The sequence below is a fragment of the Cajanus cajan genome, chromosome 7 (assembly GCF_000230855.2).
Source record: "Cajanus cajan strain Asha chromosome 7, NIPB_CcT2T_4, whole genome shotgun sequence".
NCBI classification, from domain to species: Eukaryota; Viridiplantae; Streptophyta; class Magnoliopsida; order Fabales; family Fabaceae; genus Cajanus; species Cajanus cajan.
Genome location: NC_138523.1, coordinates 59,474,270 through 59,490,504, shown reverse-complemented (window position 1 = coordinate 59,490,504; position 16,235 = coordinate 59,474,270). Strand labels below are relative to the sequence as shown.

The following is a 16,235-nucleotide window of genomic DNA, read 5'->3' as shown; positions in this document are numbered from 1 at the left end:
CACTGTAACCAAATAAAATTTAATATTTCCAATTTAGAATCTATATAAATTTATTATATTCAGATACAAATAAATTAATTATGATATGAACTATATGTTAAAACAAGAGTTAATTATCTATACATTGACAGTGTAAAATTTTTGTATACTAATAACTAATCATATCTTTTAATAATGTCATGTCAATTACTTATTTAATAAAATAAAAATAAAATAAAATAATTTATATAGATTCTAATAATAATAATAATAGTCAGTGTAGATATTAATTAACTATTGTTTAAGGGCATCGACAGCATAGGAAAATAATGTCAACAATTTTCCCTTTTGGCTGAAAGTAGAAGAAAAAAAGTCATTGCAGGCCACAAAGCATACACAAGTTTAAATAATTATTGTCAATCAAAATTTAAATGATGTGCAGCCTAAGGCAACACGATCGAAATCGGTTTTCAAGTTACAGCTTACAAACAATGTAACAACTAAATACGCTGGAAACTACAAGTCAGATAATATCCCTCTCTCTCTCTCTCTCTCTCTCTCTCTCTCTCTCTCTCTCTCTCTCTCTCTCTGGTGGTACAAAACTGTGTAGCAAAGACACAACCTATCAACTTAAAAAACTAAAAATATTGGAAAACTGTGACGACGAACACAAGGGTCGAATAAAATTCGCCTTTAATTACGGCTTTAACTATAAAGGCAACAAAGAATCAAGCATTTCTAAAGGTTGAAAGTCATTCCCCTGTACATTTCTCATGGGAAACTCCATCAAATGAGATCTTGAAGGCTTGTGGAACTGCCTGTAATCATCAAGCTCAAACGAATTGTATAAGTAGTGTTACCCTGTCTGAAAACTTGGACCGAGATTAAGCTCTTGCTTAATATGACCCGTGACTCCAATATTGCTTGACAACACACAAAATGACCGACAAGGTCAATGCAGATACAAAGCTCACACGATTAAATTATACTTGATATTTTGAAAGCTTTTCTTTTACTGGAGGCTCCAAAGCAGACATACACTGGTCCCATGCTCCATTCCGCAGCATCTATAGCATAAACATGGGATTATAGTTTCATTTTCATGAGGAAAGTATTACAACTATAAACTTATAGTTCCCAAGGCAGACGTGTACCCAACAGTGAAGCAACAAAGTCACTAACCTGTTTATACCCAAGCAACACCTGGCAGACTTCATTGTGTAAATCTTCACTCCTTATTTCCTATAGACGTCAATAAAAAGCAGTTATGTTACAGAAACTCTAAAGCACATGTTAACTTTTAAGATGACAGTGGTGATGGCAAAACATACATGCCAACTTGCAATGGCTTTGCACATATAAACAAGTGAACTTAGACCTCCAGTAGGATTAGCTTTGACCTGAAAACAAATGTCAAACGCCAATTACTTTAAAAGTCTACATGAAAAAAATTTACCATGTGAATAGGAGCATACCATAGCGCATAGACCTCTAAAAGCATCCTCTTTCTCAACATCATCTCGTATCCTGCAAAAAATCAAGATAGAGAAATCAATATACAAGATAACCTGAAATGAAACAGTGGACATCTAAAATAATGGTCAATTTGGAAGATATTGAGATATTGGTTTCCTCTCCTTTATATGTTATATCATGCATGAATTCCAAATATTTAAATAAATACAGGATTGCAGGCACTACTATTGACTATTCTAAGTTCTCAGACAGATAAATATATAAGATCATTATAAGACAGATGACATTTTAGACCTCTAAGACAGAGTAAATGCCTTGAACACAATTTGATGTTTTCATGTGATCCAATATTTATACTACCAGGGAGATTGCAACTGCTAAAACCTTAAGTAAAAATGTTCATATTAAATGGGGGTCCTCAATGAATGAATTTGAAAGAAATTATCCCAATATCAGATCTATTAATACCATCTTCAATTAAGCCTAAAAGCTTAACTCAACCTCAAAAGTCAGCTCATGAGATGAGGATTGCTCTAACCTTGGTCATATCTATAATTGATTTAGGATCTCAATAGCTATTTTAATGGTTGCAGTGTATAGCACTGTTTTATAAAAGTCTGTTCGACATGACCCAAAAGGCAAGTTTCAGGGCAATAAAACAAAACCAACATATTAACATTGCTTCTTAAAGGCATGTCACTATGCATCTCAACAGCTTTTTAGGCCACTTAATGAGATCTCCTCCATCTTCCTTTTTCGAAAGAAAAACATCCATCTTCAATCCCAGCCACCACCTTTAAAACTGAATTGATCAAACTCACAAGGGAACAACACTATAACCAATTTCTCAACTTATGCTGAAGACATTTGGTTTTGAATCCCAGAAAGCCCTCCTAAAAATATGGGTTAAGTAAAGTAAACATGAACTAAATCCATCGAAGATGAAAAGGCAAAACTAGAAATGCAATCCATCTGAGATGAAAAGGAAAATCAGTAATTCATACTCAATTTATCATGAACCTCAAAATGTGCAAAAGCATCTTCGAATTTCAAAACATTCTTTATTGCAGTGACTGAAGAGATCCAGATGTGCTCATTGTGGAAGTCATGACTATAAAAAAGTAGAAAACAAACAAGTGGTACAACATCTTACATTGACAAAGCAGTGCACCACGATTGCATGAAATGCTCCATATGTGGTGATACAAGATCTGGACAGACCCATGCAAGCCTCCCCAGTGTTATTGCACTATTTTCTATAAGTGACTTGTTGAGCCCCTATAAGCAGCAAGACAATCAGCAACTACACATGACCAAAATTATAATTGAAGAATGTAACAAGACAGTGACCTACCTCTGCATGCTGAAGAATTGGGACCAGGCATGAAATTACAGTTAAAACGATGGGAGAGATTTCCTGACGAACCTGCAATCATAATTCACAATCAAACGTTTTACATAAAAATGAACAAAATGTGACATTTAATAGTTAATGTCAGAAGATATTCATACTAATAACAGCATAATATAATTATATAAATAAGAAAAGTATATCCATGAGGGAAAAACAAGCTTCAAACACAAACATATCAGACTAGGTATAATGTTGCATATTATTTAGCAAAGCTGCAAGACCATGTCAACAGAATCTACTCCAATACTCGATCAGAGGTGGACTGGACATGAAATGTGCAGGAAATCCAAAGCATTAGTTCTAGACAGTGCTCCATTTCAACTTTGGAGGTGATGAGATTAAGATTGAAAAACATTCCCTTCAAAATTTAATGTGGAAACCATCAAAACAAAACATCAATGAATGCAAAATTCCATCAAGGAACCAATAAAGGAAGCTGTAATATATTATTATCATATCTGCAAAATTATCTGTCAAGAACCTACTCTAAATATATCAACCCAATAACAATGAGACAAGACTGGGTTACCACGATTTGTTGAAATAATAAATCACTGTTAGTATTGTGTATAGCTAAATCTTGAGCCTGGCAAAATCGATGGCTAACTACACTGTGAGTAGCAAGACTAGCTCCTCTATACATGGCTTTTCTACCATGTAATACATTGTTGGAAGTCATCTTAATTGTTGTCACCCGGCCTGCCTTAATTGTAGCCTCTCCTGGTTGCCTTAATTGCAGCCTCAAGCAAGTGTATTTAATCCCCCGTCATCTACACCTATTGATGTTATATGGCCTACGTAGTACTTATAAAACGTGAACAATTCTCATCTTATTAGTTTTATGGGATTAAATTAGGCCAAGTTCTAAAATAGTATCAAAGCCTGTACTAAATTCATTGTTGGTCAACCTGAATTTTAAAGTGACTTCAAACCTTAAATGCATCCTCAAGGGCGGTGTTTAGTCCCACATCACTTACAAATATGGCCTAAGTAGAAGTGCTTATATGACTTGGATAATCCTCATCTTTCAAGTCAGATTTGTAAAGTTCAACCCTGAACCCAAATCTAAGAGACCATTTTTAGCATATTGAGGGCAATTGTTTAGCATTCACAGTATTCATCACTGTCTAACACAGCTTTTGAACCAGAAATCATCTTAATTCTTAATTATGGCAGTCTAGAACTATTTTATGCAAACCAATGTCCATCAATGCCAATTAGATTCTAGCTTCCATATATTTCTATCATTTCATCATAAAGCGGCACTAAAAATTGCATACCTTAACTGCTAGTTCTCCAATTGCCCAACATGCATTATTTGCTACGGAAATAGCCTCCTTTACCTTAGAAATTTCCTGTACACCATACACGATATAAGAATAAAATGATTAAATAAACGCAACCCTATGGATAAACTAATATCAAGAACACACATACCAGCTGCTTGGTTGAAGCCTCAAGAAACTCAGATAAACGAGGGTGCAAATGTACCGGGCACACCTAGCCAAATTACAATTGTTAGAATACCATCAACTAACATACAGTCTACAAAACAATCCCTGCTCTCCTCCAAAAATGAAAGAATATATGTTTTGTTAGACCCAAACTTATTTCCACTCAAACCCCACCTCCCCAACCCCAAATAAATAAATAAGATTTTGCCTTTAAAAAAATGAATTTACGTTTGAAAGACACCAGGGTAAGGATCAGCTTATTGCTGTGTGGGCTTGGATAAATTGTAAGCAGGTAATGAACTTACTCGTGCAAGGTCTCCGAGTAAGGCAAAGGCACTTTGTCGAACATCAGGAGCATCATCCATACAACAGTGCAGAAGTAGGTCCCTCAAAGAGCATTGTGCAACCTACCAAATAGTGAAGATAATCTCAATAAATCATAAAACTCTAGTTTAACTTATCTCAAGCAGATATCAAGACATCAAATAACAACAGCAAGTTCAGAAGACGCAGTTGTTGTCCATTACAAGTTTTATGAATACAAAAAGCAATTACATGTTTGGAGGCAAGGCGAAAATAAAAGGGAAAATATGCCTTTTAGGGATAGCATTAACTGCAAAGCCTGCAATTATTCTGAAAACTGAAGAAATTAAAATAAAAACCAAATTCAAGACTTTTATGACATTAAAAAATTTAGAACAGCTTTAATCATGATTCATGAATAGAAAGAATTCAATGACATCTCTTACATGGTTTGAAATAATAGTTTATTGAGGATTTCTTAAAGAGACAAAAACAACAGCATGCAGAAACCTAAGGGAAATGATCTTAAGGTTGATGCCTCTGATCTTGCCAGATGAAGCCACTATATAATGAATTCACAAATATGCTTATTACTGAAAGGTAAACATTGTGGTCATTGAATGTTTTAGATAATCCACCAATCCTACTTCCATGCCAAAAAATAATTAACTCTTAATTTAAGAAAGCTGAGCATAACGTTGCCAAATATGCATTATATAAATAGATGTTTCAAATGTTGCACACATTGAACATTAAAAATGAAAACAATAACACTAGTAACAGAAGTAAACAGCATTGTATGTGAACAGATAATTGCCAACCATAGAACATTAGTAACAGAAAAGAATGATCTCATATATAGAAAATACAAGTTTTGGATGAGTACCAAACTCTCTATTCCACTGCCAAGACCCTCTGCTAGTCCAGAAAGCAGATCAAGAGAGCAAACAATGAACTCCTTATCATAAGGAACCCCAGTGGCAACAGGATCAGCCTGAGATAGATTAATAGAATTAGCCTCAACTTGTTGGAAAATAAAATAAAATCTCAAAATCAGACTCTACGGGTAATACAGTAGTTTGTTAGACAATCATAAAGGCCAAGGAAATTAATCATCTAGATTCAAATAGGCTATGCAGACAAATTAATAATTTGATAGACACCATAATAACACTTGATATTATTAGGTTTTATGTAACTCAGATCCATCTACCGATATAGCAGGCCTAGTAGCCCTTAAGTGATCAATAAAAGATAATAAACAGATTAGATAACAGCACATTCAAGCAAAATTATTACTTGGGACTAGTTTCCCAATTTTTTGTTGGTGCTTATGTTTCCTTATAATTTATTATCTGTTACCTTATTTAGTTAGAACTAATTGTATAATTAAGGCTTTTACACTTCAGGTATTATCATCACATTGTACTACAACGTATCATATCAAGTCAATATCAATTATATAGTATTCAGTCTCTATTATTTTTCTATATACCTAAAACCTTATAATTTAAAGGTTTCAACACTAAGTAACTATATAAACTAATACTATTATATACTAAAAAGAAATCAGATAGTAGACCATCATTTGAATGAGAGATTAAAGAAGGAAAAAACTTGTAGCACTAACAGGGTGGCAACTGACATGCCAGGCAATGCCTAAGAAACAACCAAAAAAAGTGAGTTTTCTAAGAAGATATAAAGCAAACAAAGTTTTAAAAGAACATTCAGAAAAAGTAACCAGAACCTTAGCAAATTGTTGGGTCTGGATTATATTTATACACCTCCTAAAAACAGGTTCAGCAAATTGAGCAAAACCGGTACCCAATGCCTGCATAAAATTGAACACCAGCATTCCACATAAGGAGCAAGAAAATACATATGATGATACAAATATAGTCCATGTAAAAATTCAAATTATATAGATAGTTTCCCCCAAATTCCATGCATAACATGTGAATCAGAATGATAACCTAACTTCCAGCTACCAGCATAAGTTTATGAATTTAAATATTATACATGGAGAAGAATTCGTTATCATGTTTAACAGAAACATGTCATCTTGAAGGAATTATAACTTGTTGTGGCAGATGAGAAGGCATGAAAAAAAGAGTGACAAACAGAATAACCTGGCCTTTAGAATTAAATTAGACTAGACCCTGATTCCACATATTAGTCTAGTCTACTTAGCAACATAAATAGAAACACCTAAGCTGTATCAAAATTGCACATAACTTTTCAAGCAATTTTGAAAATAGAATATATTCCTGCAAATGACAAAAAATTTTCAAGATGGTTAGACAGATGCCTTATGCATACATGTGCTATAGATGTGAAGCATTCCAGGAGTGGAAAAAGATCTTTGTCCGAATTTGAAAGTTGCTGCCACTTCTCAATTAATGGTGGCATGAGAATGTCAAGATAAACAGGCTGCAAAGCAAGGAGAGATACAGTGGGTAAATAAATGTCTTTTGAAACAGAGGATAGAGAATATCAATAATAAATCATGACAAATTACTTGAGAAAAAGAGAAAATTTTGGGTTGAGGAAGAAAGTGGATTATTCAACCATGGACTGGATCATTACTAATAATAATATACCTGATTTAACTCTCCTCCAACAGCTTCAGCTAGAGTTCCAATAGCATCATATACAATTCTGAGGTTTCGTCTCTAAAGTTTATAACAAAAGACTACAATTAAAGATGTCTGAACATGCATATAATGATAAGAAACATGGCACAATATCATAACAATAGAGGTAGTGTCCATCAAAACATGATTCATTTTACAAAAAACAAATATTATTAAGGTCTGGAAATCACCTGATATTTCCCAAATGCAGTCATCAAGTGCTTCAGTATAATTTCCAAGCGAGGTGCCAACTCTTCAGCAGCCTCCTATCATAAGTAAACCAAATTTAAGATTTATAGAAATTTAAAATCAAAGTAGAAATTAAATCAGTCCATTAAGGGTAATAGAACAAAAATTGCAGTCAGAACCTCTTCCAGAGTTGCAAAAGCTGAACAAGCAGCCTCTTGTACCCGCTTATTATCATCCAAAATTCTTCGTAGAAGACCCATAAGAACATTATCAAATTGTTCATAGCCTTTAGGATGCCCAATACCCTAAGACACACAAATTCAAATTCAAAGAAGACAACCTTGAAATTAAAATTATAGTATTATACAACAACAAATTGCTCTATATTTATATAAGAGTTACTAAACTTAAATATCTGTTCGTATAAGTGTTATAATATTTGCTCCTGCTTTTTGTCATCTTCCAATCATATGGACAACCTACAATATTCTAATGGATTGAGATCCTTTGAGACTGATGTTAGATTTGGCAACAAAGTGATTTTGATCCATTAACTATTATGAATAGACTAATTATCAAGCTGATCATGCATGCCAAATTTTATGAGCACAATTAGCATGAGGCGAGTCTTCCACTTACTAATATTTTAGTGAAATATTCACCCTAAGAAGTTTTTATTGGTATAAAAATTTACGTTAACAGATCGTGAATCTGTGGTGAATATGCAATTTTAAGTTATAACATCTGTAAGCTCAAACTTGAATATTAAATACATAAGTAAAAAAGTGGAGTATATTTCAATAAAGTTGTAATAATATCAAAAATAGAGAATATAATATTTATATACTTTGGGATTATATAATAATAAGGTATATATTAGTAAATTTATTAAATATGATTTTGATAGTAAATGGGATTTAATACTGCCATAACTTTGCAAGAGATCAAAATCTTCAGAATTACATAAATTTGTAGAACTGTTAAAAGCATCAGTGCACAAAAACCATAGCAGTGCAAGATGAGGAAACAAAATACATTAATACCTGAACAATAAATTTGCTAAATCGAGATAGTGTCCAGCATGAAATACTTCGTATCAGAGGAAACTTATCATCAAGAAGAGGGATAAGAAATGCCACAATCTAAAATTGCAGAACAAAGAATTGTTTAATATTTTGAATTAGTAAGAAATAACGGTGACGAGAGATTTTAAATTAAAAGAAAATCTGACAAACTTGTAAGCATAAGAAATAAATAAAGTAGATCACAAATCCCAACTAGGTAAAATAAGAATGACAATGAATAGGAAACAATTTCCTTCTTTTAGCATGAATTTCAGATTACAAACCATCCAGCAAGTAACATAGCTCATAAGCATTTTTTGGTAATCATGTTATTAGTACGAAGTATCCACCAATTTTGCGTTTTTGCCAATGACTAATTTCCGTGGAACCATCATAACTCTTATGTATGCAATAGTGATTGAATAATTGAACATAAGCAAGAATAAATCAGAACAAAATGAGGAAAAAAGCAACAGTTGCACAGAAGTACATCACAAAGCATGAATGATTATATAAGTTATCATATTTTTGTAACAGGAGCAGCTCTACTAAAAAGAATAAATCTTTCTCTAATGACTAGAAATAATAAAAGGAAATTAACAAGAAACTGTGTAGCCAGAGAAGCAAGACACAACCATGCACAAACCTATGGGGTTTTAGAACTTATGTATAAAGGAAGAGAAAAGTCACATTGAATAACATTTATTTGTGTACTATGATGCACTACAATAAGATGCATTGTGATGTATGTAAAACTTAGAGAATTTATACTAATTTTGATCCCAACTATAATAAGGAAATAAATAATGAGATGTTACTGTTAGGATTTAGGAGATGTGGAAACTTTGAAAATAGAGAAACTAGTCATACAAGATCATCTACAAAATATTCTAGGATACAATCTAGATATTATTGGATAATCTAAATAGTTCTAAAAATAAACTGTTGATAACTATGAGATATTTCAAAAGAACCCACAATTAAGCCATTTGCTTTTGGATTAAAGACATCAGAACCAAAGAACAAAATATACCTCCAACAGATGAGGATAAAGACCATTGATGCAACCTTCACCTATGGCACCAAGAGCCAAGACAGCAGCTTCCCTATCTTTCCAAGCATCATCGCCACCAGCAGATAACTTAGCCTGCACACATTCTCATAAATTTTAGTATATCCTCATAAAATACTGGAGAAAAATTAGTGTCATAAAATAGTTATTAATTATTATAGATGTGTTACATATATACATCTATGTTTGATCCACTATCATTAAGCATAATTTGCCTTTAACTAATAAAGCACCAGTTCAACAGGTACTCATTCTTAACCACTATGATAATTAGGACCTCATTACAAAATGATCTCAAGAAGCTTAAAATCACCTCAACAATAGGCATAAGAGTCGGAAGGATCTCATCTCCAAACACATTTGAAAGAATATCTAGAGCAGCTGCACTGCATTTCCGTAAATTCCATGTGTTAACAACATCATCATCCTGTAAATATGAATAAAAAAAATTGACTTCAAATTAGTGAAGCATCTTTTTTATCATATAATCATTCAAAAGCTACACAAACCCCAATAATAAGGTCAAGATAATTAATCAAATAATCAGAATAAGCAATCCATAGAACAAATACAACATACGTCTTCTTCTGCTTCATCTGATCCATGAAACCTTGATACATGAAATCGAGGTTTAAGATCCTACAGTGAAAAACACAATGATAAATATGGTGATCTCATATTAAATAAGACCCAGCAAATCAACTAAAAACAATCAGACCTGATCTCGATCAGGTTGAGAACCATCTTCCTGGAAAAAAAAATGTACAAACAAATGAACTCATAAATAAGAATTAATTGAAATCCACCTATAAATACTAATCAATCCAAGAGAAAACCTCTGCTTCAATAAGTGATTCATCATCATCTGCATAAGCCATGTTTGACAACAATACCTACATAGATGCAACAGATAAAGTTCAAATTCCAAACCTTACATGGTAAAACAATTATAAAAGAAAATGTGTATAATTTGATTTACTGGAATAAGACGAGGCAAGAATTCTCTTAAGTTTTCAGGTGGCAGTTGAGCATCACAATAAGCAGACCTGCAATAGAAATTATTAAATACAGAAAAAGATGCAAAAAGCACCCAGGATTTTAATTAGACTAAGTTTTAGTACAGCGTAAAATTTTAAGTATACTTGAAATATAGCATCACTGTGCAATAGAAACATCAAACTCTTATTATTTGCATCAGCATGCTGATTTTAGAAACATGAAATAAGTTATGCGTATACCGTCCTGGTAACCAACGGCAGACAAAATAAGCCCCATTTATCAATCCCAAACAAAAGTATAAAATAAATATACATTAATCCACCAGGCTGGCTACCATTACAAATTTGGGAACAAAAATGATTTGAAACAGGTACTTGATCAAGTTTAAAAACAAGATGAACTTGACAGAATGGTCTACAATTGTAAAATTTATACACCCTAAGGACAAATATGTTTCAAAACTCCTCTCTCCAACCCAAATGAAAAACACAATGAACTCCAGTTACCAGTTGTAAAACTAAGAAAATAACATCCAAAATAAATAGTACCAAAATTCACAGGCTTCAAGGGCTACTTCATCATCTGTGTCCTTGTTGACTTGTAACATGTATTCAATCACATTCCTTAAATGTGGCTGCAGTGTGTTAACAATTGCATTAGATAAGAAAGAGCGGATAGAAAAAACATTAATCTTGAAGAAAGCAAATGGACAAGAGATTTGGTGCTTGCTTGTTTGTGTAGGTGGAAAATTAGAAATGCATTTAGATATAATAAAATGCAAGATAAGAATATAAAACATGGCAATATATTCTGAGTTTACTGTTTCCAGATGAATTCTACTTAAACAAGTAAACGCCTAGATAGTTTGGTGGAATGAATAAAGTAGATCAACCACCTCAGTGAGAAAAAAACCCAAAAAATAAGCATATACAATTAAATTTAAAAACTCCAATAAATCAGAACAAGATACCCACCTCCAAGAATGATGGACGAACTTCAATTAGCTGAACAAATGCCGCACATACCTGGTCATCAATGGCAACTAGGACGGTTTCAATTGATTCCAACATTAATAAGAAAACGTAATAACCCAATTGAGAAAATACCAGTTTTGACTCTCAGGTGATCAAAATAATGTATACATATAAGATAGAATACGCAGTAGCCGAGGGCAGGTCAAAAGACCAAAGCCTTCAACTACTAGCAATTCAAACCAACAAATAAATCAACTTGAGTTCCAAGAAATACATGCACATAAAATAAATCAATGTTGGAAAACATTTCATTTGAGTAACATCAAATACATGCACATAAAGCATTATGAACTCACCAACTTCCGCACTTCAGCAGCAGCGTCATTTGAGAGAATAAAAAGACCTTGAAGATATTGATCCATGGATACGTACAAGGCCTGTACAAAAAGATTTAGACTATTACTATTAATTCAAAACAGCAGTGTTAATTTAATAACCAGAGCTGAGATAATAGTCTCATGATACACTTACAGAAGGCATTAACATAATATATTGATTTACAGAACCTAGCGATAGCTTTCTCAATGAAGCATGAGGAGATTGGAAAAACTGAAACAAAAATAAAAGAAAAAAAATAAACAATTGGAATATACAGTTATAAGAAGTGAAAGAAAACAATTATAAGATAATATTGATGTTACCCGAAATAATCTGGGAAGAAATATGTTAATAGGGCGTTCTGCTAACCCTGGTACATCAGCGTCAAGATATTGAGGAATATCCTCACAAATCTACATGCACAGTAAAATATGAAGTGTTAAAAAGTTACAAAATATTAGTATCAGTTTCTGAGACTGTAATGTTCCAGCAATCATTAGAATTGCAAGGGTTAGTCACCCAATGTGAATTCCTTAAGCATATAAACTCAAATCCCCACCAATTGTTTGGCAATTGATTTTTTAGCCAAAGACCAGGGTTCAATTTCCAGCTTTGACATGAAGCTACAACAAAAGGTACCACTTTACTCTTATTATAAGCTGACCCAGTGTAAGGGAGTTATATCTTCTAACTATACCAACAAAAAACAAGTTAAACACAAGTTACTTTCTAGCACCCCATTCATACCTAGTAAAAAATCTACTTTGAGTTGGATACAAAAGCTTTCCAAAAATTTCTATATCAGAATGACAAACTATATTAAATATTTAAATTATATTTTTATATAAATAATGTATAATTCATAACCATTCCTGATATTACAAATCCAAAATTTAAAACACTTGTTCTAGCTCCCACAAAATCCCCCATTCATATTGTTTGAAGTCCCTTCAGTGATTTAATATTCTCCTATATTGTCCCTCACATGGTGTATCCAAACAGATACATATATCTATAAGTGCACCAAAAATAAGCACTTTCCATATCATATATTTATCTTTCTTATAGATGTGTGCTCATTTTTCTCAAAAATGCAAACATATAGACAATAGATGCTTTGGGAAACGGTGAGAAACGCCAAAATGAATTAAATATATAATCCAAAAGGAGGGAGAGGTTGAAAATGTTAAGAATTCTACTACCAAACAGAACATGTGAGTAGTGGTGCTATTCTCAATCCAACTGTCAATGACCCAACCATTTGATCACTTTTGAAGAAAATCCAAATCAAAACCGTCAATGACACAACCATTCAATAATTTTGTGTCATCTCAAAGGAGGATTGGTAATCCTCCTATTACCTCTGTTTCTATTCTTTCAATCTAATAAAAACTCGGGTACATCAAATCAAATAATAATAAAATTCACTCCTTTCTCTAAGTGGGTTCTAATTCTAAGTAGCACCATTCAATAAAGTACTTTCAATTTATTTGAAAATTGTAATTTAAGAATATTGTATCGACTCTGACATGGGTAACATACCTTGGATAACGCATCCATTGCACCTTCCATATGATTTAGATCATTACTGTCCAAGCAATTTACGAGGGCATGCAACAATTCAGGCCACCCAGCAACTCCTCCTATTTGAACAACAACACTGACAATAGTTCCGGTCGTTGACCTTATGTGCTTATCCGCTGCACCAAGACACGGCAGCAACTCTGATTTCACATACTGTTGGTATGCAGGCTGCATAGTATTATACGTGCTCCTCAGGTTATTCTTCAGATACAACCCTGCAGCCTGGCGAACCTCCACCGATTTCCCCTGTTCAACAGAAAATCACCACAGCAGCATTACTATTAAATCAACATCACTTGAAGCATAATCGCCACAACCGCTATAATTTTTGCAAATAAATAAAAAAATTTCAAGATACAACTAACTATCCTAATTCAAACCAAGTTAGGGGAAATTAAGAACAAAACAAGAGAGTTGACTAGTGAAACAGTGCAAACGGCGGGGCTATCTCGCCGGAGTATGACCTTCATAATCATGAGTCCAGTATATTTCACTAAGAACAATCAAATCAAAGACAGAATCAAATCGAAGCAAAACAACTTAAGGCGATCCTCACATAGATGCAAAGGAAGCACATAAGAGAAGAGTGTGTGGTTTGGATAGAGCGAATAGAGCAGTAGCAGAGTGAAGTGAAAAATTGGCGAATACCTCGGCGCGGGAGAAGATGAAGGCGAGGTAATTGTTGAAGTCGGGAAGGAGCGAGTAGTGCTGAAGGTGTTGCCAAATCTGAGCCTTATCGGCGGAGGAAGAATGCGAAATCTGCTGCTCGAGGAGGCCGCAGATCTCCTTGAAGCCTTGCTCCTGAGGCTGCCACGATGGAGTCGCTGCCGCTGCCGCTGCCGCCGCCGCCGCCATCGTCACCGGAATCCGCCCTCACGATTTGGGTTTTTGTGGCGTTCAATCGAAGAGAGAGGGGTTTTGGAATATTTGCTGGCGCAGAGAGAGAGAGAGAGAGAGTGAGAGAACGACACCGCTTTTTAAATGAAACGCAACACAACGTGTTGAAGGTTCGCTCTCGAGCACACTCGCAAAACAATACAAATAACTTTTCGCTCTGCCAGCAAGGAAAAGATACAATGCAACCCTCTCTCACTTCACACTATTGCGTCTTTTAGGTTGGGCCTTTGCTTCGTTGGGCTATAAGAGGAAACAAATATCAAAATTAAAATAAATATTGAAAAGAAAAAAAAAAACATTGAAACATAATAATTCATAAATCATATTCTCCTTGTCATCATCGTTTCACTTTAATCCACAGAAAACATTTCTGGGGCAGTCTTGTTATAATTTCACGCAAAGTTTAGTAAATATAAATATTAACATTAATGTTGATGTTGATGCACGTTCATGAAGCTTGAAAATACAACAAACAAATCAATCCCTAGTGGCACGATCTGGCTGTAATTGTAGAAGGTATGGTCATTACGTTTCTGATTACGTGTTTTGCAATGCTTTGAACCCATACATTCAGCTTGTGTTGGGGAAGGAATAAATCAAATATAATACCTAATGATGGGTTGTGTCCTTAAGCAAGAGTTATGGATGGTGATAATTTGTTACTAGTAATTTAAACTTTCATTACTCGTCCATCGCAATATAGCTCTCATGTTTGGGTAAATAAAATCAAATTTATTTACCATTTCCCTGTAAAATTAGTGTATATCTAACGATTTGGCTATACAACATATTTAGTTGTTACATGATCATACTTATATCATTGACTATTTCATTATAAAAATATATATTTTTAAATCTAGGGTACATGATTACTCCACTGAAAGTAATCATATTCAAGTTTGAAAAAATCAATATGGCAGGATTGCTTTTTTTGACCCGGGTCTTTTTCAGGAGATAAAATTCAATTTGAAAGTTTGTTTAAGAAGAAAGAAGTATATCACAACCTAAACTAATCACATTTGATTATCAAAAATTGTTGAACCAAGTAAGTTGCAGGGAAATTTATCAAACGTCACACAAGTTTAACCATGTAAGTCAAACTAACATTTCAGAGATCACAAAAACACAACTCATGAAACAATTTTCTCCCAATATAATAAATGGCATTATCTAGCATCAATGGATACCCCTCATATAAAATGTTTATACTTATTACTATTATAGATAACAAAACGAATCAGTTTAACTTATTTAAATCTGCTAAAACGGGTCGGATCGGACTGGTCATCAAAAGAAATGGATTGGATGTCATGACTCATCCTATCAAAGGGTGGGTTGACAAACATGTAGGCCAACCCTCAAAAAAGATAAATAAATAAAAAGAGAAAAGAGGAAAAAAAAGTTTACAAAAATTTATTTAAATTTGCAACATCTAAAAGAATCACATAAATTAGCATAAATTAGTGTATATAAATAATAAAATAATTCTCAAATTATCATAGATTTAGTTTGATTTGTTGTACAATAAATTTTAAATTTGTTATATAATAAAATAGATATGTAATTTATAATATAATAATAATAATAATTTTTCCAACAAATTTGTTGCAAAAAAATTTTAAATTACATATAATAAAATAAATCAAATACATGACACATTTATTACATAATAAATCACAAATTACTCATATAATAAATCTCATGAGACTTATTTAACTTAAAGTTAAAAATAAAATAAAAAAATTAAATTAAAGTTAAGCAGGTTGATGAGCCAACTCATCTTAATTTGGTTCAACAAATTGAGCATGAGAAACTAAAT

At 33.1% G+C, this 16,235-nt stretch overlaps 1 protein-coding gene across 1 annotated transcript; it reads right to left on the bottom strand.

The window, feature by feature from the left end:
* Positions 1-372: 372 nt before the first annotated feature.
* LOC109796105 (transportin 1) lies at positions 373-14,573 on the bottom strand. Its single transcript, XM_020355740.3, has 29 exons — positions 14,168-14,573; positions 13,478-13,765; positions 12,259-12,348; positions 12,089-12,166; positions 11,914-11,994; positions 11,558-11,608; positions 11,132-11,217; positions 10,564-10,630; positions 10,421-10,477; positions 10,303-10,332; positions 10,164-10,223; positions 9,898-10,011; positions 9,546-9,659; positions 8,492-8,590; positions 7,628-7,753; positions 7,451-7,525; positions 7,227-7,298; positions 6,946-7,056; positions 6,374-6,457; positions 5,513-5,620; positions 4,629-4,730; positions 4,307-4,369; positions 4,150-4,224; positions 2,810-2,881; positions 2,609-2,733; positions 1,455-1,506; positions 1,311-1,379; positions 1,162-1,221; positions 373-1,046 (listed from the first exon to the last, which is right to left on the bottom strand). The coding sequence occupies exons 1-29, from the start codon at positions 14,372-14,374 to the stop codon at positions 963-965; spliced, it is 2,700 nt and encodes an 899-aa protein (XP_020211329.1). The 5' UTR covers positions 14,375-14,573; the 3' UTR covers positions 373-962.
* Between the last annotated feature and the right edge of the window lie 1,662 nt (positions 14,574-16,235).